This window comes from Mus caroli, chromosome 11, assembly GCF_900094665.2.
Source record: "Mus caroli chromosome 11, CAROLI_EIJ_v1.1, whole genome shotgun sequence".
Taxonomy (NCBI): Eukaryota; Metazoa; Chordata; class Mammalia; order Rodentia; family Muridae; genus Mus; species Mus caroli.
Genome location: NC_034580.1, coordinates 109,390,359 through 109,413,424, shown reverse-complemented (window position 1 = coordinate 109,413,424; position 23,066 = coordinate 109,390,359). Strand labels below are relative to the sequence as shown.

Genomic DNA, 23,066 nt, shown 5'->3' with positions numbered 1-23,066 from the left:
GGATTCTTGCTTAAATCAGATTGGTCCATGACTATGTCTGTGAGAGGATTCTTGCTTAAATCAGATTGGTCCATGACTATGTCTGTGAGAGGATTGTCTTAAAGTAGGCAGGCCCAACCAGTAGTGCCAGGGAAATGTTAGTGGTTCCCCCCCACCCAACCTCCCCAAAAAACAGACAATAGCTAATCAGATGTAATCACAGTAGGGCCTTTTATTCGAGCTAGCTTGGGCCCTTAGCGCACAGGATGGTTTTTGTGATGAGGAACCCCGAATATCTATCAGGGCAAGACTTTATAGTAAGGAGTAAGTGGGGTGTGGGGTGAGTGTGCAAGCTATTATGACCTTTAGCATAATTGGCTGGTGTTGGGAGCCGTATCATAAACTTTACTGCTTCCCTCTACATTGGTGGTCATTAGGCAGGAGGCAGAATTGTAACCTGGGGGTGCACATTTGTTGCAGGCATAACCTGGAGATGCTGGTCTTGTTGGGGGTGTAACCTGGAGACATAGGTCTTGTTGGGTGTTAGCTTGGAGATTGGAGCTAGGCTTGTGCTCTGTTAGGGGATAACTTGGAAAATAACTAAATAACTTTTAGATTGATTGAGTTCAAGCTCTCTAAAATGGAGCCTGAATTTATAAGATTTGGCCTCTCAAAGCCACTATGGGCAGTACCATTCCTTAGGCAGGTGGTCCTGGGCTGTGTAAGAAAGTTAGATAAGCATCACCCTGGAAGCAAGCCAGCAAGCTGTGTTTCTCCATGGTCCATGCCACTAGGTTCATGTCCCAATTTCACTCAATGTTGGACTGTGGCCTGGAAGGGTAAGCCAAAATAATCTACTGCCTTTTTTTTTTTTAAAGATTTATTTATTTATTATAGGTAAGTACACTGTTGCTGTTTTCAGACACACCAGAAGAGAGCATCAGATCCCATTATGAATGGTTGTGAGCCACTGTGTGGTTGCTGGGATTTGAACTCAGGACTTCCAGAAGAGCAGTCAGTTAAGTTGGCTCTTAACTGCTGAGCCAACTCTCCAGACTCCTCTATTTCCTTTTCTATATTGCTTTTGGTCATGGTGTTTTACCACAACAGAGAAGAAGCTAGATCACACTGCCAGAGTCCTTCTAGAAGTTACCATGTATGTGGCTTTGGGATATACCAGTGTGATGATGCTACCAGAGAGTTTCAGATGACTGGGAAGGAGCAGAGCTAGTGGGATGTTTGTTGTAGCGATTTTCAAGTTGTGCTGGGGTATGAAGATGAGTTGGACTGTCAGTTCTCAAGTGTTATGGTAGGTCACATTCTGACCAGTGACTGAAGAAATATTTTTTTTTAAATTAAGTTTTGTTTTGTTTAGTTGTAGGATGTGTGTGTGTGTGTGTGTATACACTCATTCTGTGGTGCATGAATGGATATCAGAGGACAACTTGTGGGTGTTAGTTCTCACCGTCCACTGTGTCAGTCCTGGGGCTAGAACTCAGGTCCTCAGGCTTGGCTGCAGATACATTTACCCACCGAGTTGTCTCCTTGGCTCAATAGAGTCTTCTTGAGACTCATGTAAAATGTTACTGAGTGATTTGTTCTCTGAGATGTATAGGATGACACCAGAGAGTCACAAGGTTGGCTTTTATACTGCTGACATTTTGAGTCAGATAGCTCCTTATCCCGGAGTTGGGGTACTGTAGGAGAGTTAACACTCCTGGCTTCTAACCTGCAGATGCTAGGAGCGCTCCCCAACTCCATCACTAAATGCCTCACTGAGCAGCGATAAGAGCAAAATTATTTTTGCTGATAACCTCTGCGTGATACCGTGGTAGGTGCAATGGGATTCCTGGAACAATTTGATCCAGCAGACACACATCATTTTCCTAATAACTCTTAAGAAAGTCTTTATAAAGTGCAGCCAACAGATAAAGCTCTTATCCCTGGCTGATTTATTCATTCAGTAAATAGGGGCCATCTGCTCTGCACTAAGTCCCAGGGAGACAGAGGTACACAAGGCAGGCGTGGTGCTGTTCTCAGGAGTTTGCCCTTAGGGAGAACAAGGAAGACAAGAAAGGTCTGTGTTAGGTCAGATATTCAAGGAATGCCCTTTTGAAGGGTAACATTTGAAGCAAGGTCTGAATGACAGGAGGGTCCAGCTAGGTGACCCTGTGTGCTAGGTGCTTCAGGCAGTCAGCAGCAGGTGCAGACACTGTGAGAAGGAGACAGGTCTGTGGGGCCAGAGGTTGTTGGTCTGTCTGGCTAGGACCTGGGGCCAGATTCCAGGAGCTGAAGAGGGGAGTTCGATTTCCTCAAGGGCAGTGAGAAGTCCTGGGGGTGGCGTGGGGGCTGCAGGAGTCATGGACATGATTAGACTGATCCCAGAGGTACAGAAACTGGGTTGTTGGGAGGACAGAATGGAAAGATGCTCCCTGTCTGGTGAGCGGGGCAGGGGAAGAGCATCGTGGGGGATGGAGAGACTCCATTGAAGGGTAGGGTAGCGAGCAATTCCTAGAGGTTGTGGATATGATTACATATGTAATGTGCACAGCAGTTTTCACACCCTCTATTATATATTATATAAATGAGACTTTTTAAAAGTCCACCTAGCAAATGATAAAGATGGTAAACCCTCCTAACTTCAGTAGCACAGCTCCGAGATCTTGATGCTGTGAGGGTGGCACAGTCAATTGTCTTCTGGTCAGAAAGCAAGCTGGCACTACGGTCTTTACTGTCTCAGCATCAAGGCACTCTATCTGCCTGCCTGCTGTGAACCTCTGCTTTCATTTGCTACAAGGTCATAGTCATGCTCTAGCCAATCACACTCTAGCATTGCATCATGGGTTATTGCATCATGGGTTATTACATCATGGGTCATTACATCATGGGTTATTACATCATGAGTCATTACATCATGGGCCATTATTACATCATGGGCCATTATTACATCATGGGTTATTGCATCATGGGTTATTACATCATGGGTTATTACATCATGGGTTATTACATCATGGGTCATTACATCATGGGTCATTACATCATGGGTCATTACATCATGGGCCATTATCATATCATGGGTTATTGCATCATGGGTTATTACATCATGGGTTATTACATCATGGGTCATTACATCATGGGTTATTACATCATGGGCTATTACATCATGGTTTATTACATCACTCTCATCTACTACACACAGCTGACATGAACTGATTGCTCACTGCTATAGCATCCTACTGGATCCTGATCTTACTTCTCATTTACATGTTCTCTACAAAAACATTTAATTGGGGCTGGCTCACAGTGTTAGAGGTTCGGTCCATTATCATCATGGAGGAAAGCATGTCAGCATGCAGGCAGACATAGCTCTAGAGGAGCCAAGAGTTCTACACCTTGATCCACAGGCAGCAGAAGGAGACTGCATGCCAGACTGGGCATAGCTTGAGCTTCAAAGCCTCTGCTTCCACAGTGACTTACTTTCTCCAAAAGGGGCCACACCTCCTGATAGTGCCACTCCCTATGGCCAAGCTTTCAAACACCTGAATCTGTTGGGGCCATGCCTATTCAAACCACCAAAGAAAGGTAGAGGCATTAAAGCTCAAAGTCCATGCCCAGTGACTTACTTCCTCCAGCAAGAATCCACCTCCTAAAGGCTTCATAACACAACCTCCCCCCTATGGCACTAACAGCTGGGGACCGAGTATTTAAACACAAGGCTGAAATCCTGGGACTGAGTGCTGATGTCATCCGTGAAGTTAGCTTCTCCCGTGTGGGCTGAAGAGACACAAGTCCTGGCACAGTTAACGCTTCTCCATTTGATGTATGTGGGAGGAAGGAATCTCCACTGAAGAACTGTCTCTATCAGATTGGCCTACAGGTATAGCTATGGGGCATTTTCTTGATTGCTGATTATCGTGTGGGTCCATTCCCCCTGGGGTACCATCCTTGGGCAGGTGATTGTGGGCTGTGTTAAGGAAGTTAGCAGAGCAAGCCAGGGGAAGCAGGCCAATGTGTAGCATTTTTCTGTGGTCTCTGCTTCATTTCCTGCCTTGATTTCCCTTGATTATGGACTGTGACCTGTAATCCTACCTCCTCAAGTTTTTTTTTCTCCCTACCCCAACAGAAAGGAGACCAGGACAATTTTGTAGAAACCATACACCGTCCCTGCCATCCCTAGGGGGGTGGACACCTGTTCTCTAAACAGGATTAGAACGGGAGATTACATTTAACTCACTTTGAGGGAAGCAGGGACTTAAATAGGGGAATGAGGAGACAGGGTGGTGGCCTTGAGTAGAAAGGGTTAAAGGGAGACAGAGGAGGAGTGGGGGAGGGGAGGCTCCTCATGCTTCACACAGCTTAACCAGGTGCCTGGAACAGGGTGGGCAAGGTGGGTCCCAAGAAGTCTGTCTGTGACCTTAGAGGAAGGTCAGGAGGCCGCATGCTCAAAGTGGAAAAGAAGGGACCAGGCAGGAGACACCCTGGGCAGGTTGATTTAAAAACAAAACAGAAACAAAAACAAAGAGAAAACCCAACCAACCAACCAACCAACCAACCAACCAACCAACCAACCAAAAGTCTTGGTTAACTCTCCATTCTGAAAATTTTAAATGCATAGGAAAGTAGGAAAATTCAGGGACTCCCTGTGTGGCTGCTCTCCAGCTGCAACGGGTGTGAACCCATGAGTGCGCTCAGTTTTGGTTTTTTTTGTTTGTTTGTTTGTTTTGAGACAGGGTTTCTCTGTGTAGCCCCGGCTGTCCTGGAACTCACTTTGTAGACCAGGCTGGCCTTGAACTCAGAAATTCGCCTGCCTCTGCCTCCCAAGTGCTGGGATTAAAGGCGTGTGCCACCACGCCTGGCTCTAGCTTAGTTTTTTGTTTTTGTTTTTGTTTTTTTGGTGCACTCAGTTTTGTTTAATCTCAACTCCATCCATTTTGGCATTCCATAGAATTCTGTGGCACATCCAAGGCACTGCATTCAAGGCTAGCACAGTGGGGGAGTGCTACGACCCTTTTTTGTGTGTGTGTTGGAATTGAAGGCCTCGCCCCCCTGGGCCTTGTTTTGTGCTGTTCAGTAACAAGCTGGTGTTTGTTTTTGAGACAGGGTCTTGTTGTATAGCTCACGTTGGTTCTTAGCCATATCCCTATTTTTCAGTTCCCCAAGTAGTAGGTCACAGGCATGTGGCACCTTGCCTGGCCTGGGAGGTGGCGGGTCTCTTGGGGGGCATAAGACCTTCCCTCCAGGTCACCTCCTGACACGGCACAGAGCCTGTGGGGTGACAGTTGGCATGAGTAGCTGGACTGATGTAGGTGGAACTCGGAACTCGGAGTTAGAGTTAGATAGAACTGGGATTATAAAGGGCTTCCTAATAGATTTGCTTAGGAGAAAAGTCACACAAATCCACATCATATCACACAAGCGGAATTTAACTAAGGAGCACAACTTTCAAAATACCTCATAGATAATAAGCAGTGTGCACAAAGACCTGTTTAGAGATAAGTGAAGCTTAGGATGCTAGGATGTGAGTATTTACTCGCCAGGATCGCTCAATCATTAGACTTTGATTCCCACGACAAGGGAGGCAACCCTGACTTAACAACCAGCCATTAGGTTTTTCTCATAGGGGAAGACATACCCCTAAAGGGCAGTTGGGGCTGGGGTGGATGGGAGTGCAGGGTCACAACCATTGTTAAATCCAGGTCTGAAAACCATCATGCCACCAGGTGGACAAGATGACCCTGGGTAACAACTATTCAGAAAGAGAACAACACCGGGTGTACTCAGAATCGTTCTGGCAGTGTGCAATGTCTTTGCTCTGTAAATCTCCTAGCTGCCTATGTGGCCAGACTTGCAGTCTGCAGCCTCTTTTTAAGTTGCTCAAAGGGTTACCTGGGTCCAGGACCTGAGATTGAAGGATGACAATGTATGTGAAATGCTTAAGCCTAGCGTGTATATAAGTTAATAAAACCTGCTGGGAGCTGATTGGGCATTGGCTGAGAGCTGGACAACCACCCTAAGAGAGTTCTTCCTTCATTGCTGCGAGTGCAGAGTGGTCCTCACCAGGAAGGCACACCGCTCTCTAACAGGTTAACAGATGCCTGCTCTTACTGTCTTCTTTGTATTCTCCAACTGCAGGCTGTTCTCCTGTCCTGAGTACTTTATGCTTGGGCTGCCAAATGCAACACTGACCACTCATTTAACTTTACATTTCAAAAATCAGTCATGACATTTGCATGTGTGCGTCCCTTACACGGCACAGGGCATACTTATAATAAGAAATTATTTGTTGTTTTCCTGACATTCAAATTGAACCAGATATCTGGCCTTCATTTTATTGCAGCTAGATCTAGTCAAGGTGTTTTCATAGAAGCCCTGCAGTGTAAAGCCCACGACCTGGGGCGATGCTTCGTATATGTGGCCCTCACTGGGTCCTCAATATTGACAGGCTGTAGTCAGCAAGTGAAAGATTGCAAGCTCAAGTAGAATGCAGAGCCTGGGCACCCTGCTAATGGAAGGTATTGATCTTGAGAATAAAGCCATTGACCTTCATTTTGACACTGGCTCCGTAGCTCAGTTAGGACCCATGTTGTCATGTTTAGGACATATGACAAAAGATGTAGACGACATTAAGTACATCAGAACTGATCCAAAGTGCCCCTTCTTTGGGTGTCTAGCCTCCCCGAGACTTCCTGGGGTGTGTGCACTGCCCTAGGCCTTCGCCTTTGCATTTGTGGCCTTGGGGGAAGGGGAGAGTGCTGCTCTTGCCCGCCCGCCTCTGTTCCTGCGTGCACGGAAGCCTGTGAACCTGAGACTTTATTCTCCAGGCAGGATTCGCCGGTTGCGAAGGGGCGGGGCCCGGCGGTGGAGGGCCACGTGTGCTGGAGTGAAGCAGGAAGTGACTGCGGGAGTGGAGCCGGGCCAGCGGGCGAGCGAGTGGCATCGGGGGCTGATGGAAGTGGAGAGGGGGCTGGAGAGGGCACCCTAGTGAGTCGCCTTTTCTCTCCTTCAGGCCCGGGGTGCCGGGCAGTCTCAAGAATGTGCAGCGGCGTGGAGCTTGCAAAGGGGTGCCCTAAGGTGCAGGTCCTGGAAGAGCAGCAGGGACTGTGACAGGTGGCAGGGGGAGGGGGGGTGTTTGGTCCCCCTCTGCTCCACCCTAGGATGAGCTGGAGACGGTGATGTGAGGCTCTTGAGTGCACAGCCAAGGGTCTCTTCATTCATTGTTTCATGGTGGTGTGTATAGGGGACAAGGGACCTGTGGTATCAGTGGCAGCCATTCGGAGGCCCCTCCCACCTCCACCTGTGGCAGGTCTGGGGGAGGCTGGAGAGCCAGCAGCATGCCTGTCTCCTGGAGAACTTTTTCATGTTCATACTAGCGGCCCAGATCCTGAATCTTTCTCATGGGCGTCTCTGGTAAAGTCCGGTCCACGAGTTCTGTGCCAGCTCCCTTAAGCCCACGCAGTGCCTCGCTTTCACTAAACCAGCGTTTTGAAGTGCGGAGGCAACTTTTAAAAGACAGGGAAAGAGACAGAAAAGGACAGAAGGAAATTTTAGTCATAGGAGCTGGCTGCTCTGCACTGTCAGCCCGCTTTTGGCTTCTCTCAAGTTATAGGATGGGTGGAGAATGGTCCCCTGTCCTGGTCACTGGTCCAGTTTATGATGTTCATATCCAGCTCTGGAGAAAGTCTGAAGCAGACTGCCTGGCAAGATTTGGAGCTGCTATACCCTGTTCCTAAGAGCTTATTAGTCTGTTAAGTACAGGAAATGACGGATGCCAGTCTCCCATAGAGAAGGACTCACTAAACCATTGGCTGTGTAGAAGCTGGTCTGGTTTTATGTGCTTAGCTGTGTGTAAGAGTTCTCCCATGGAGTTAAATAAGGTGCAGATTTGGGGATCCCACAAGTGTGTGATGTCGCCCGCGCCCTGTGCTTTTACGTAGCTCCAACGGCTGGAGATGGAACTCCTTTGGTAGAGTGCTTGCTTACCATGCACAAAGCTCTGAGTTTGATTCCCGAGTACCACAAAAACCAGCTATTGTAGCACACTCTGGTAATTCCAGCTTTGGGAGGTGGAAGGCAGGAGGATCAGGAGTTCAAAGCCACTCTCTGCTACATTTAAAAAAAAAAATCATCTAAGTAGCTCTCAAGGGGGACCAGACAACTGGCTTTCCACCACCCTTAGAGAGTAGCCAGAGTTTTCAAACAGTGAGTGGAAGAAGAGGCGTGCTGGGCTCACACTGTGATAAATGGTGGGTGGACAGGGCTCTGTCTTTCTCTTCATCTCAGGAACTCAGTTATGCAGTGAACTTAGAAGAGTGTTTTCCTATCTCCCTGGCCGCCATGAAGATGCACAACTCCCTTTGGTTTGATTTTGCTGGCTGGCAAATGGGAATCGTTTCTTTTAACCAGTAGCTGTCAAAAGACACAGTGAGGTACTTGGGGGATGTTTTACTCTGTGATCTGTCTCGGATAGTGAGACTTGAGAGGATGTTAGCTCCATGTCGGTCTTTGTGTATGTTTAACATTTTACTCACAAGCAACTGGGAGCGATCAACGTGTTAATGCTCTAGGATCTCAGCTAAAAAACAAACACAAAAAACCAAACAAATTCAAAAAACAAAAAATACTCAAGTCTCTCATTTTTGTTTTTTGTTAGTTTGTTTTGTTTTGTTTTGTTTTGACAAAGAATCTTACTATATGGCCCTGGCTGTCCCGAAACTCACTAAGTAGACCAGGCTAGCCTCAAACTTGCAGAGACCTGCTGGTATTTGCCTCTTCAAGGTCTGGGACTAAAAGGTTTCTGCTGCCATGCCCAGCACACACCACTCTTTTGAGGTGGACTTGACTCAGGGAGGGTGGAAAAGGCTATTTTTTTGCTTGATTTTTTTTTTCTTTTTAAAATTTTAAAAATGTGTGCAGTCACTGTCTTGAGTTCCTCTGTCATGTGTGCCCAACCTGCACTCGGTATAGAGATGTGTACAGCCCAACACAAAATAGTAAGCTTACTTAGACGATGTGAGATTTGGGAAAGGGTGCATTTTAAAACTACCTCTGTGTGTGTGTGTGTGTGTATGTGTATGTGTTGTGGGGTGGGGGTCGGGGGGCTTGTGCATTCCGTAGTGCAAATGCCGAGGTCAGAGGAGAGCTGTTGGTTCTCTCCCTCAGGTGGGCATCAGGAACCAAGCTCAGGTTGTCAGACTTGGCAGTTTTTCGTTATTTGCTTTTTTGCTTCTTGGTTGTGGGGTTCGCCAGTGTCAAATCGTCAAAAGGCTGCATATGCTTAGAATCCGAACCCATAAATGGTTAGACCTTAGACTTAGCATGGGGGCCCAGCGGGGCTCATCTGAGCCCACAGCCTTTTCTGAGTGTGGGCTGTGCCCAGGGCCCTGTCCATACTCTGCCATGGCTTCCTCTAAGGGCAGCTGAGGGAACCTCTTTAGCCCTTGATATGCAGGCATATAACTCCTGCCTGCTCAGCTCTGAGGGAGCCAAGCCAGGTGGGGTCAGGTCCAGCCTTGTGGATGCTGGAGGGCCGAAAGGGAGCTGAATGAGGCCTTTGAGTTGATGCCACACCTAGCTTGTATGTGTATGTGAGTGCCAGGACACACGGCCGCTTCGCAAGTGGACTTCTCTGCCTTGTAACTTTCCGTAGGAGAAGCCTGACATTTGCAATCTAGGACAGGATGGACAGGATATGGTCTCAGTCTTGATCATAGTTCAGTCTGAGGAGGTTCTCTGGGCCCATACAAGAGAGGGTCCTTTCTTTGCTTAGGGGACAGTGGTGCCCCTTCGCCAGCAGCAGTTTATGGTTCTATTTCCTTGTGTTCTCTGGCTCTCCTTTCTGGGTAAGCTGGCTCCTCTTCCTTAAGCAGATAGTTTGCAGCGGATGGCCATGCCTGCTTTCACAAGGCTGTGGGAAAGTGTCTTCACCATTCTCAAGCAGTTACAAATTTAGGTTTTGGATGTAGGCAGGCCCCATAGAAAACAGCAAAGACGTGTGTTTGGACATGGTGTGTGTGTGTGCGCGCGCGCGAGTGTGGGTAGTCATGGAAGGTTTCATCACAGACCTGGCATGAGGTGGGCCTTAGAGGAGGCTCTTGGGTTTATCGAGGGCAGGAGCTGTGGAGGGAAGGCATCCCCCAAGGGGCTTATGGGAACGGAACCTTGGAGGCACAGCTGTCTGGGTTGTAAAGGTGCCCTGAGGAGTTAAGTTGAATGGGAGCGTAGCGCCCAGACTGCATGCTGTGGACTTTGGCTGGAGAGTCCATGGCAGTGGGAAGGGCTGTCGGTGGAATTTATGTTTAGCCAGGAGGCTGGCTTGGGGAGCCAGGAAGGTGTGACTGGGAATCAGATGGAAGGTATCTAGAGGACAGTTTGAGCTAGGGGCCTGTTCTTTGGCAGGGTCTGAGGAGAAATAGCAGGCAGGGACAGATGCATGAATGAGCGGGCCTCTGGGGGGAGCTTCCTGGCCTCTTTCTCCCAGTGTCCTCACGTCGCCTTTCAAAGTTACATGCCTTTTAATGCCCCTGTGCTGGCACTGGGATGGTGAGGCCTGTTGCATTGGTTTGACTTGAATGTGCAGACCACCTACCCTGACAGAGGGCAGCTCAGGCAGTGGCTTAGGACATGTGTATGTCACAATTGGGGCCCCTCAGCATCTGTCTGACCCTCTGCTCTTCTGTGCACAGCTGTATCCAGCATGCTCCAAGGTTACAGCTCCGTGGTCCAGGCCTTGCTGGGGACCTTCTTCACCTGGGCAATGACAGCCGCCGGGGCAGCTCTCGTGTTCATATTCTCCAGCGGGCAGGTGAGTCGCTTCGCTTCTGGGGATTTGCAGGGACCCTTTGGTGACCTTTGGAACCTGCCCCTTGCTTGCTACACAGCACCGCCGGGCAGGAGGTGGGCTGCTAATGCTTCCCAACTTCCTTGTTTTCTCTCTGTTTCCTCACGAGGCCAGGGAGCAGGCACCCATTAGTGGTACACAAGCCGGGCATTGTCTTCCCCTCACCTGCCTCTGCCACCCAAACTCAAAAGGGCGAGGGGGTGAAGGAGTAGCTATTGTGCCTTCATTAACCTGCTGCCTCATTCCTGAGCTCCTGTCTAATTTCCTGCACGCCCAGAGCAGGAGTACTACGCAGGACCCAAGACAATTAGCTTTCAGGTGGAACCGCCCTCCCTGTGGCCGTGATTGAGCTAGACAGTTGGTTAGGGGTTGTGGGAAGGAAGGGGTCTGCTTCTCTACTACCCCAGCCCAGGGCATCTCAGTCCTCCCCACTGGCTGAAGATCGGCAGGCTCCCCCACCTCAGTCCCCTGTAGGCTCCTGTCTACCCACCTCAGTCCCCACATGCTCTCCCTCCCGAATGAATACAGACAGGTCTGCTTCCTCGTTCTCTCTCCTGATAACATGTGAGCCTGCCCTTACCGTGAACGCATCCCGTCTCCTGGATGAGCACTGACAGCCTGCCTTGTCCATATGCATACTGAGTCTCCTCAGCCCTTCCCCTCATATGTCCTCCGTGCATCCCATAGAGAGCCCCCAGTGTCCTTAGTCACTCTCAGGCCATATGTTCTGGCCTCACATCCTCACGAGATCTTGTGCATCTCCCCATCTTTTCTTCCTCTGCACCCCGAATCCCTGGCATCCCTCACCCACCCTCCCTCTACACACACCCTGCCTTACTCTACACCATGAGCACAGCCTGTGCTCACCTCCTATGCCTGAGATCCTGTTCTCCTCCCACCCTGAGCTGCTCCCTGTTTCAAGCCCAGAGCCACTCATGGCTGTCTTGAAGACTGTAACCCTCGCCTTGCTCAAGGGCAGTTGTAGATGCTGCAGGAGTGGCCCACGAAGAAGGCAACTGAGATCTCTCTAAACACACCGAGCCCTGGGTCTAGAAAGTCAGTGTCTCAGGCCCCTTGTGTTATAGACCAGTTTGGCAGGTCCTGGCTCCAGCTATATTATCCTGCCTCCCACACTGCTGCCCCCACCCTAACAGGGTGGAGGGGGGAGGGTGGTTAGCAAAAATCTAACATTTGGAGACTTGGGTGTGGAGAATCCTTACCTAGTAGCCTGCTGTCCCATGAGAGTGCTGAAGAGCATTATGTGCAGACCACAAGTCATTATCCACTAGCTATGATGGAAGCAAAAACGTCTTTTTATTGGAATAGATGTACTCAGAAAGGTGCACATTTTATACCTATGCAGTTTGATTATTATTCTATAAAGGCCCATATATCCAGACCTAGATCAAGTGCCAGCTTCTCACGGTCCCTTCAGGCTCCTTCCCAGTCACCACACCCACTCAGACTTTCACTCCATGCAAAACACTCCCACGCTGCCCGTCTCTCCCACAGTGTAGACATCACCCCTGTCTGGCTGCTGCTGTTAGGTTCTCTGCTCACATAGCTGCTACTGTTCTGTGTCGGGCTGAATCTACCCTGCTCAGTTCCCAGTTTACTTAATGCTTCTGCCTATTGTGTACATACATACATGCATGCACACACACAGTGTGTTCTTTGTGTGTGAGATGTGTGGGCATGTTTTCTCTGCCCTGTGGTATTTGGGTGTTCTTGTTGGTCTATCTGTCTTACCATAAATAGGACTTTGTGCAGTCTCTGGTTTGGGGCTCTTGGGAACAGCGCATGGATTTGGGGATTCCCAGAATGAATTTCTGTCATTTCTCAGCAGTGATGCGTATACTGCAGTCACTTGCTGTCAGTCCCACTACATGGCTTTCTGTGTGACGTGGGTGTGCCAGTTTGTGTCCCTACCTGTGTGACTGTTTGTGTTGCTCCAGCGTTCCTACTAGCCCTTGGTCATTTCCACATTTTAGATCAACTACTTCCTAAGGGCATTAGGGGTGCTGGGTAAGAAATAAGGTGTGGGCCTGTGCACTCCAAGATCCCCTTCCCTGCCAACTTCTGGTTGACACTGGAATGGGTGTCATGTTTAACTGTGTCCATGTCTTCCCCCTCCTTCCCCTGTTCTTGGCCCATTCTGTAAGGTCAGGAGGTCACCACCAGCTTAGAAGTAGGTCAGTGACCTTTGAGCCCTTTGGGCTTTATGGCAGTCTCCTTACTGATGCCACACACACTGTCCTGTGGTCCTTGAAGACTGAAACATCTCCCTTTTTCATTTGCAGAGGCGGATCTTAGACGGAAGCCTGGGCTTTGCCGCAGGGGTGAGTTCACTGTGGGTGAAGTGTGTTGATTCTAATCTTTCCCTCCCTGGGGCTGGTGCCAGCCCATCTCCACACCCGGTCCCTCTGTAGGAGCTAACTCCTCCTCTGACTGTCTTCACTCCCCAGCTTATGAGGTACTCTCCACTCTTTCCATGGAGAAGGGAGTGGTTCAGGATTTAGGAAATAAGGTGACATCAAGACTAGCCTGATAAATGACAGGAGTTTAATGTCTCCTTCTCTTCTCCTTGAAGGGCTTTCAAAAGGATTTTTTTTTTGTATCTTTATTATGTGTATGTGTCGGGGGCGGGGTCTCGGGTGGTGTGTGTATCTGAGTACAGGTGCCCCCTCCACAGGTCAGCGATGTCAGACCTCACTGGAGCTGAAATTACAAGAGGTTGCAAAGCTCCTGCTATGGGTGCTGGGAATCGAACTTGTCATCTGTAAGAACAATATGTGCTCTTGACTGCTTCCCCGTCTCTCCAGCCCCAGGAATTTTTATTTTAGGTACTTTAAAGCACACAAGGAAAAAAAAAATCACCCATAATCTATAGCCTCACTGCGCAGTACCCACCTTCAGTCATGATTGACACTTGGCAAATCTCATTTTATCTGTCTCCCTTCTGCCTTCTTGGGAGCTGAGAATGTTTTATAAAAGCAAATCCCAGATCCGTGTAATTTCACCTGTAAATTCAATATGTATCTCAAACTGAGTGACTTCCTGTGAAACCGAGAATCAGTGTGGCAGCGTCTCACCCGACAGAAGGCAAACAGAGATTCTTCTCTGTGAGCGAACGCCCGAGCCGTGTTCACATTCCAAGGGGCCCTGCGAGATTGTTCTGCAAGAGCTGGGATCCAAAGAGAATTTGCTGGCTGTTTTCTCTAAGTCGCTCACGTCTCCCCCATTGCGACCCCCCACAAGCTAGTAATTTGTTGGAGAAGCTGGGCCTTTTTTGTTTCTAGAACGTTCCACAGTCTGAGTTTGGTGGGGCCTTCTGTTCTTGATCTCTGCAAACTCAGAGATAGATCTAGAGGCTTAGTTCAGATTTTATCTTTTTTTCCAAAAATCATTTGAATGAGTCAATTGATTGTGCTCGCCTGTGAGCGTACCTGTGCCACAGCATATGTGTAGAGGTCAGAGGGCAGCTTGCAGGAGTTGGTTTACTACTACCGCCATGTGTGACCTGAGAATCAGACTCTCGTTTTTTTTTTAGGTTGGGAGGAAAGCTTCCTCCCCCGCCCCCACCCCCTGAGCAACACTGTAAGCCCGAATTTTATTTTTCAAGCGTGAGCACATTATGGTGGTGCTGTATAGTCCAGCTGTATGGCTGTATCAGAAGGCACAGACTGGAGGCTTTCTCTATGAGTAGAGCAGAGCGTGGTTCTTACTGCCATCTCCATAGTCCTTTGAGCTGGAAAAACTCGTTTTGGGGTGGGACCTCGCTGAAGTCATCTAAGCCACTGACTGTCAGACCAGAGCCTGTCCTTAGGGAACCTGGAGATTCCCAAGCTATAAACAGGTGCACAAGAGTTGTAGCAGAATCCATTCCTAGGCCTTCAGCTTGCATATATTCCTCTCCATAAAACTCCTCTGCCTGAAAATGCTCTGGAAGCCAGCTCTCTTTCCAGCCATCTCCAGACAGAAGACCTCAGCCTTGCCTTATTTCAGCAGTAAAAACTCCTGGCAGAAGTTGCGATTGAGGGTCACATTATCCCCTTTTAGGCATTCCTCCTGTGGCCCTATGGACCGCTCATAAAGCCCCATTTTTCAAATGTTCGGTTACCACCCAACATTACACTTACAGAGCTGTGAGGGTTACTCCATAGCAACTTGGTAGGACTCTGAGCTTCCTGCCGAGCGATCCCATTTGACAAGCTGGTATGTTGTGATGTGTGAAGATCCTGAGAGCCCTTCTCCAGCCATTGTTCCAGCCTCACCTCAGGCTCCTCCACAGCACTGTTGTTAAGTGATGGGTGAGGCCCTTAGGGTTGGCATAATGCCAGCCTCTCACCTTTTCTGTCTTTGGACTCAGCCCGACTCTCATGGCTCCCAAGTGCTAGCGATCTCTGAAGGCTCAAGGGTATTGTGGTGGCATCTCTGTCCCCAGCCTCCCCTTTGCCCCCTCTCCGTGTGCAATCATGATGGAGGGTGGCCTGTTCAGCAGTTCTAACTCCTGACACGCGATGCCAGGAGAACAGTCTATGGCGAGATGAGGGGGCGAGGCACAGTGAGGAGAGAGCCACTCAGGAAGAAGACAGATTATTGTTGTTATGATTGTATTTTACCTTTTTTGATTTCATGCCCAGACTTCCAGTGTGACTGTAATCAGTGTGAGGGAGGGAATGACTTATGTCACCTTCTCCTCCACAGGGCTGGGATGCAATGATGTTTGTCTTAGGGGAAGAGTCCCTTGCTTTCTCTTGTCCTAATGAGTACCTGGGGTGGCGTGACCCCTAATTGAGTGGTCATGAGACCTTCCTCTGTAGTCTCCCGAATAGTCACCACCCTTCTGCCTTAGCCCACTCCCCCCATCTTGCTTGTACTGTACCCAGTTAGTGTGAAGGGGTGGCTTACCCCTAGCCTGCATTCCTGCCCGGCTCCCCTTTATTCCCCTGCCCTGCCTTGTAGGTCTGGGCCCACTGTGCAGATTGGTTACAGTATCCTTGTGATACTGTATGTGGTCCTTATTGATGATGGTGCCTCCATTGTCCCTGTAAGGAGATGGTGAAATTGATGTGAACAGGAGAAAAGTCTGAAAAGGCCCAGAGATCAGGTATGGCTCAGTTGAAGAGCACATATGTAGCATGTACAAGGCCCAGGGTTCAATCCCCACCATCTCCCCCAAATGAAACAAACACCCAGATTTTCAGGCTACACTTTCACATGGCCCTCTGTATGTTGAGTCACCCCACCTCTGTAGGTTCTCTGTTGGAACTGGTAGATATCTAGTAGCTGCCCCTTTAATGGTACTGGCTCAGGCCGGTGCTCACAAGATGCTCTTTTTTAGCACGACTGGACCATGTTGCAACCGTCTGTCCAGCCAGTAGCTCCTCTCTCCATTCATCCAGCGGAAACCTGTTCCAATTCCCTCACCGTGTCAAGGCAGGGCGGCCAAGGGACAAGAAAACACTTCTGCCTGTCAAGAAGTTGTGATCCATGGGAGGGGTGTGCCAACCAGTCTGGTGGGCTAAGTCCATCTGCTTCCTGTTCTTGTGAATGCAGACAATGCACGGGAGCAAGCCACGCCCACATGTCACAGTGCCTGTGGCTGCTTTTGCATCATTGAGCTCCAGTTGAGCCTGTGGCTCACAAAGCCAGAGCTGTCTGTTCTTTGGACTTTAAAAAAAAGTTTGCTGGTTCCTGAGGTGGTGTTGGGGGCTGGGTATTCCGAAGGTCTGGTGGCGGTGTGAATAGCCGAAAAGGAAAAGACCGCTGCTCTGATCCACTGGGCCCAACTGTGGGTTCTAGAATGCTCTCTGGAGCGTCTAGTGCTCCTGTAGGTGATTTCCTGGGAAACGCTGGGTTTGTGTGGACCTTGCAGAAGAGGCTTGGTCCTTTTTCCTTCCTTCGCCGAGGTCCTGCGAAGCCTTCAGAGGATGGCTTTGTAGCGTAGTGTGGTGGCTTATGTGGACTCTCGCACCATTTTTCATGTCACCTAGGACACAGAGTTTCAGGGCTAGAGAGATGGTCCAGTTAAGAATGTGTGCTGCTCTCTCAAAATACCTGAGTTTGGTTCCCAACACCCACATTGGGCAGCTCACAACCGACTATTATAACCCCAGCTCCAGGGGTTTAGGGATCTGACTCCTCTCACTTCCCTGGACTCCATGGGCACCTGTGCTCTCTTGCTTACATCTTCACAGAGATAGAGACATGCACAGAATTCAATTATAATAATAAATCTTAAGAAGGAGGTCTCCAGAGATGGTCAGGGCCAAGGCGTTGTAATGGTCAATGTTGACTGTGAACTTGATGGGACTTAGGATCAGAGGGAAACAAACCTCTGGAAGTGTCTGTAAGGGAGCGTCTACAGCAGTTTACCAAAAGTGGGAAGTGTCTGTAAGGGAGCGTCTACAGCAGTTTACCAAAAGTGGGAAGTGTCTGTAAGGGAGCGTCTACAGCAGTTTACCAAAAGTGGGGAGATGCACCCTAAATGTAGGCAGCACCATCCCACAGACCAGGGTCCTGGACTGACCACAGGGAGGGAGGGCACGAGCTGAGCACCAGCATCCCTCTCTTCTGCTTCCTGCCTGTGAAAGCAGGGGACTAGCTGCCTTTTGTTCTTGTTGTCATGGTGTCCCCCCTTCCCCTGCCATGGCCGACGGCATCCCCTCAGACCATACGCCAGAATAAACCTTAAGTTGCTTTTTAACTGGGTATTTTGTCATGGCACCGAGAGAAGGGACTAATTCCAGTGTGTAATGGGAGATTGTGAAAGCAAGCCGCGATTTCAGCACAAACCCTGCTCAGTTTTACAGCTGCCTTTCACAGCACTGGCCTAGCAGAGCTGTTTGCCCTGGAGCCTTTGGCTGTTGAGTTAAGTAGCCCTCTGGCTCTGGGAGTGTTGCCTTCACACTAATGTAGTAGTAGGCTGCATGTTGCAATCACCTGGAAAGATTATATTAAGTTGTAAGATACATTTGTTTGTTTAGTCTGACTCCTGGAGGTCAGAGGGCAGCCTTCTACCCTGTGAGTCCCAGGGATCAAACTCAGGTTCTCAGGGTTGGTGGCAAGCACCTTTACCCACTGAACCACCTTGCTTGCCCTCACCTGGTGAGCTTTGATTGTGTCATACTTGCAGTGCCCCTGGGCACACCCTGTACTAACTGCATCAGCCTATCAGGCTGCTGGGAGCCGGTTGTGCGTGTGCATCCCAGTGTCAAGGGTTCCGGTCTCCTGGAAACCACGTTCTAATGAAGGATGAGCTGGTGTTTGGAGGAGTCAAGCTCCCCTCAAAGTCAACAGTCATTGTGAGCCTAAAGATGGAACAGAATCAGTTCTTAGCATTAGGATCTTGCCACGTTTCCAGATGTGGAGGACAGAGGCCTGAACTGGCTGGGAGAAGTCGGGAAGAAGCTCTTTGTCCACGCAGCCCTGTCTGCTGAAGGCCTTATAGCATCCATTGTGGACTTGCTAGATGACTGGCTCCCAACCCTGGTCCATCTAGCCTGGCAAAGCAGGCAGCTGCCATACCCCTGGCTCATTTCCAGCCGATCAGGCGATATTGGCCAGCCACCAGTCAGGGACACAGGCTCTCTTGCTTATTTGGCTCTTGCAAAAGAAAGAACAGGAGGCAGGAGCTTGGAAGACTCAAGCTCGGGGGTGAACTCCCCACCTGATGGCTGAGTGCTCATTGGATTACATAGCATGTGTGAAATATCACAGGACTGGTGGGGACTCGCGGTAGTCATCTCTGGCTGGCATCAGACAGGGCAAGGCTTCACTGGATCCAGACAGATGGTGGGAGCAGAGATTGTTCCCCAAGACTTCTGTGAAGCAGGATTTCATTTTTAAAGAACCTGATTGAATGTTTAGCTGGCTCGGAATAAGCTTATCTGATCTCAGTACCTTCTTCTGCGTTTGAATAGTTAGTGTTAGCTGGCACTGTCTCTTGTAGGCATTTTCATACCAGTCCTGTTCAAAAGCATGATGTTAAATGTCAGTTCTCTTGAAAGATGTTCTTAAGTGACTGCCCAGGATCCGAGTCCGGATCCGCTCACTTCTGTCCTCTTAGACTCTGCATGTCAGGGCCAAATCTCTACACGTCCTTAAGACAAGTGCTCTGTGGAAGGGCTGCTGCTCCTCCACACAGGATCACTTTTTTAGCATTCAGTCACACATAAGAGGGAGATGAGCCAGTAATCTGTGCCTTGTAAGAGGCTGGGAGACAGTCATTTACCAGGCAGTCAAACGTGTTCAGTTTGCAAAATAGCCGTGCGAGCTGAGCTTCAGATCCTAGTGAGAGTCACACTGAATGGAGGAGCCGGGAGCGATGGCTCAGTGGCCAGGCGCATTTGCTGCTCTTTCAGAGAATGGGAGTCCAGTTCCTAGCACCCACATGGTGACCCACGGAGACCAAGTGTGACTCCAGCTCTAGGGGATCTGGTGCTCCCTTCTGTCCTTCATGGCCACAGCACTCATGTGCACATACACATATACAGAAGCACAGACATACACATAAAGAACACAGTAAACCTTATAAAAACCCCAAATGATGGTTCCTGAGGAAAACAACCAAGCTTGACATCCGGTCTTCACATACATGACTACACATGTATGTGCATACATGTACATACATACCTATATCTATCTATCTGTCTATCTATCTATCTATCTGTCTGTCTAGAGAGAGAGAGAGAGAGAGAGAGGTTGCTGATGGGTTTGTCCAGGACATAACTGGAATAGCTGGCTAAGACCCAGATACATACACCTTGAGGCACTGTGGAGAAGCATTGGTTCTTTCTTTAGATAGATGGCAGGAGTCCCTAGAAGCTTGGGGGATGGGCAGAAGAGCAGAGCTGTGTTTAGGTAGCGTGCAAGGAAAGTGTAAAGCCAAGGGGAGTATTACAGAAAGATAAAAACTAGAGCCTGAATAGCCAGAGGCTGAGGAGTCAGGAGTGAGATCCAAGGGTGGTCCTGCCCTTAGGCTCAGAGGGCTGATTGGTAGGCATCTGAAGGTGAAGGAGGCCAAGAGGTCGTGTGTCTGGTGCCACCTTTTCCAGGGCTGGCATCACCATCTGGCTCGCGGGAGGAGGGGGACCCTACCAGAATGGGGAGGGGCTCCTTTAGGCTTACAAGAGGGCTTTTTTTTTTTTCCCGGTCTTTCTCTTGGAATGAGTTTGTATTTTGGAATCTGGATGTCTTGGGGTGGTCTCCATGGCAACCAGACACCTACAGTTTGCAATACTGACGGTGATGCATCTTCGTCCCCACCCCACCCCCACACTGTCTGTTAGGATTAGATTTGACCTGGGACGGAGGCTCAGAAAAGCGACCTGAACAAGTAGTGTGGAGACGGAGTTGGTCCACGAGTCAGCTGGGGTTCTGTTACTGCAGGTTGACAGAGAACAGAAGATGGGGTGGGCCATGTGCATGCTCCGTCTCAGGGCCTAGTGTGGAGAGAACCTTGAGCTTCGGTGTTCTTCCTGGTTTAGCCTTCTCTGTGTGCATTTTATGCCCAAGTTAGTTTTCCATTGTTGTGATGAAACGTCACGACTAGAAGCAACTCGGGGAGGAAAGGGTTTAATATCGTCTTACACTTGGAGGTAGCAGCCCATCATCACTGAGTGAAGTCAGGGTAGGGACAAAGGGGAGCTCTGCTTATTTGTCCTGGTTCTCATGCCCTGCTCAGCCCACTTTCTTGTATTACCCAGGACCACCTGCCAGGGGTGGCACCACCCGCAGTGAGCTGAATCTGATGCGGAAGGATTCATCCATCAAGAAATCACCCATCAGGCTTGTCCCGGGCCAGTCTGGGAGGGGCGCTTTCTCAACTGAGGGTCCCTCTTCTCAAATGACTCTAGCCTGTGTTCAGTTGACATAAAACTATCCAGCATATTTTATATGTTGCTTTCTCTACAAGTCATGCTATGCATCCAGTAATGGGTTTCTTTCTAAATGATTGAGTATAATGTAAGAAACTGATAAAGGAGTGCTACACAGAGCACACGATGAAACAAACCCTTTGCTCTCTGCACCAGCCAGGGCAGAACAAGTCATAGTAAGGCTAATTCAGGCTGGCATAAGGGTTAGACGCGTGCATTACAACTCTCTTGTGTGTGTCTGTGCTTATGTGTAGATGCCCATGAGTGTGTTTGTGTGTGCACGCACACATGTGTGTGTGCACTCGAGGGGCAGAGGGCAGTGCCGTCATTTCTTAAGTGGCATCCCTGTTAGACCTGCTAGTTAGTACACCAGGCTGGCTGGTCAGGAGGTGGATCTGCCCGTCTCTGCCTCCTAGGTGTGAAGATTACACGTGCGTACTACCATGCCCAGCATTTTTATGTTCTCATGTTTGCAAAGTAAGGGCTTTATCGACTGAGCCACCTCTCAAGCCCTTCAGGCCTTACCACTCTCCAGGAATTGACCTGTGGGTCAGACGGGAGCATTCGGATATCTGTCTGTTTTTTTCCTATGAGGCGCCATTATCAAGAAGTCCGGAAAGGTGCTTTCTCTGTGACCTTGTCATTGACTTTCATGGTTGGGTGTAACTGGCTTGGTTTTGGATGCAAAAGCATCCCCCAAGACTGCTCCTCTTGGCTAGGAGATCAGGATGCAATAGACCTGGCCTGACCCATGTGGCTTTCTCCTGGCTTCCCTCATCTCCTGATTAGAATAAAATACAACGACAAATCCCGACTGAATGAGAGGACAAGTGGTCCCATCAAAGTAAGATGAATGTTGGTGACTGAAGTAGGTGTGGTGAGGAGGGATGGGTGACCTTAGTTGGGTCATCCAAACACACACACTGTGATGATGATGGACAGCTGACAGGAGATGGATCACCCAAACACAGCACAGCCTGCAACTCACAGAGCATGCACCTGTGACCTTCTGTTGACATGCCTCACATGCTTCAACATACATCCAAGACCCCCATGTTCTTAGAGTATAGTTAGGAACCATTATAATACATAGTGGTTAAGTCAAGGACAACTTACTATTTATTATGTTATCCAGGGTGGCTGCACTCAGGTGGGTGGCTCTCCTGTTGGCCTGGCCTCACTCTGTAGCTCACACTCCGGCTGTCAGTAGCTCCCGTAGACCATGAGTGGACAAGAGTGCCACTTGAAGCTCTGGGGCTCTGATGCTGTTGCTTGCTCTCCTCTCTGTATGTCCAGTCTTGGCTCGGGTTTCTCTCCCAGGGTTTCTTACTATGGTGAGGGAGAGTAGCAAGGGGTGGGGCAAGAAGCTGAGGGGCCTTTGGAGACCCAGACTTGGAGCCCAGAGCACCTTAACTCACCTTTCCTTGACCAAAGCAAGTCAAGTCAAGGCCTACTTACACCCAAGGTTTAGAAAATCGACTCAGGTTCTTTCACAGGGAGGAAGCCTGTGACATACGGGGACTTAGATGGCTAGCGTTAATTAATTTGAGACAATCTTGAACCAGAGTTGGCCTGTGGGCATGTCTGTGACTGAGTATCTTAATGAAGTTAGTCGATGTAGGAAGGTCATTGTGGGTGGTGCCATTTCCTAGGCAGGGGTTTCTGAGCTGTGTGGAAGGGGATAAACAAGCTGAGCAAAAGCAAGCAAGTGAGGGAGCAAGCAAGGGAGAATGTATGCATGCATGCATGCATTTCCCTCTACTCTTGACTGTGCATGTCACATGTCTAGTTTCAAGATTAAAAAGTAGATTTAATTTTATTTATGTTATGTATATGAGTACACTGTACCTGTCTTCAGACACACCAGATCCCATGACAGATGGTTGAGGCCACCATGTGGTTGCTGAGGATTGAACTCATGACCTCTGGAAGAGCGTTCAGTACTCTTAACTGCTGAGCCATCTCTCTAGCCCCTTACTTATGTTATGAGTGTTTTACCAGCATGTACATATGTGTATCAAATGGGTGCTGGGTGCCCATGGTAGTCAGAAGAGGGCATTGGATTCCCAGAAGTTGGAGTTACAGATAGTTGTAAACCAAAACTTGGGGGTTGAGGACAGAGCCCAGCTTCTCTGTAAGAACAACAAGTGCTCTTAACCTCCGAGCCATCTCTCCAGCCTGTGACTAGGGTTTTTTCTTTTTTCTTTCTTTCTTTCTTTATTTTTTTATTAGATATTTTCTTTATATACATTTCAAATGCTATCCCAAAAGTTCCCTATACCCTCCCTCTGCCCTGCTCCCCTACCCACCCACTCCCACTTCTTGGCCCTGGCATTCCCCTGTACTGGGGCATATAAAGTTTGTAATAC

At 49.1% G+C, this 23,066-nt stretch overlaps 1 protein-coding gene across 8 annotated transcripts in view; it reads left to right on the top strand.

Annotated features, from left to right (window-relative positions):
- The window catches only part of Slc39a11 (solute carrier family 39 member 11), a 405,882-nt gene that overhangs the window by 79,791 nt on the left and 303,025 nt on the right, over nucleotides 1-23,066 (top strand). For 3 of the 8 annotated variants that reach the window (XM_021175794.1, XM_029484202.1, XM_029484196.1), the window contains exons 1-3: nucleotides 6,851-6,960; nucleotides 10,662-10,780; nucleotides 13,117-13,155. In XM_021175794.1, coding sequence (XP_021031453.1) covers nucleotides 10,673-10,780; nucleotides 13,117-13,155 — 147 coding nt within the window. In that variant the 5' untranslated portion in view covers nucleotides 6,851-6,960; nucleotides 10,662-10,672. Of the gene's footprint in view, nucleotides 1-6,850; nucleotides 6,961-6,996; nucleotides 7,051-8,384; nucleotides 8,406-10,661; nucleotides 10,781-13,116; nucleotides 13,156-23,066 lie in introns of those variants that run through there. The other 5 variants (XM_029484199.1, XM_029484197.1, XM_029484198.1 and 2 more) reach the window with 3 other exon arrangements.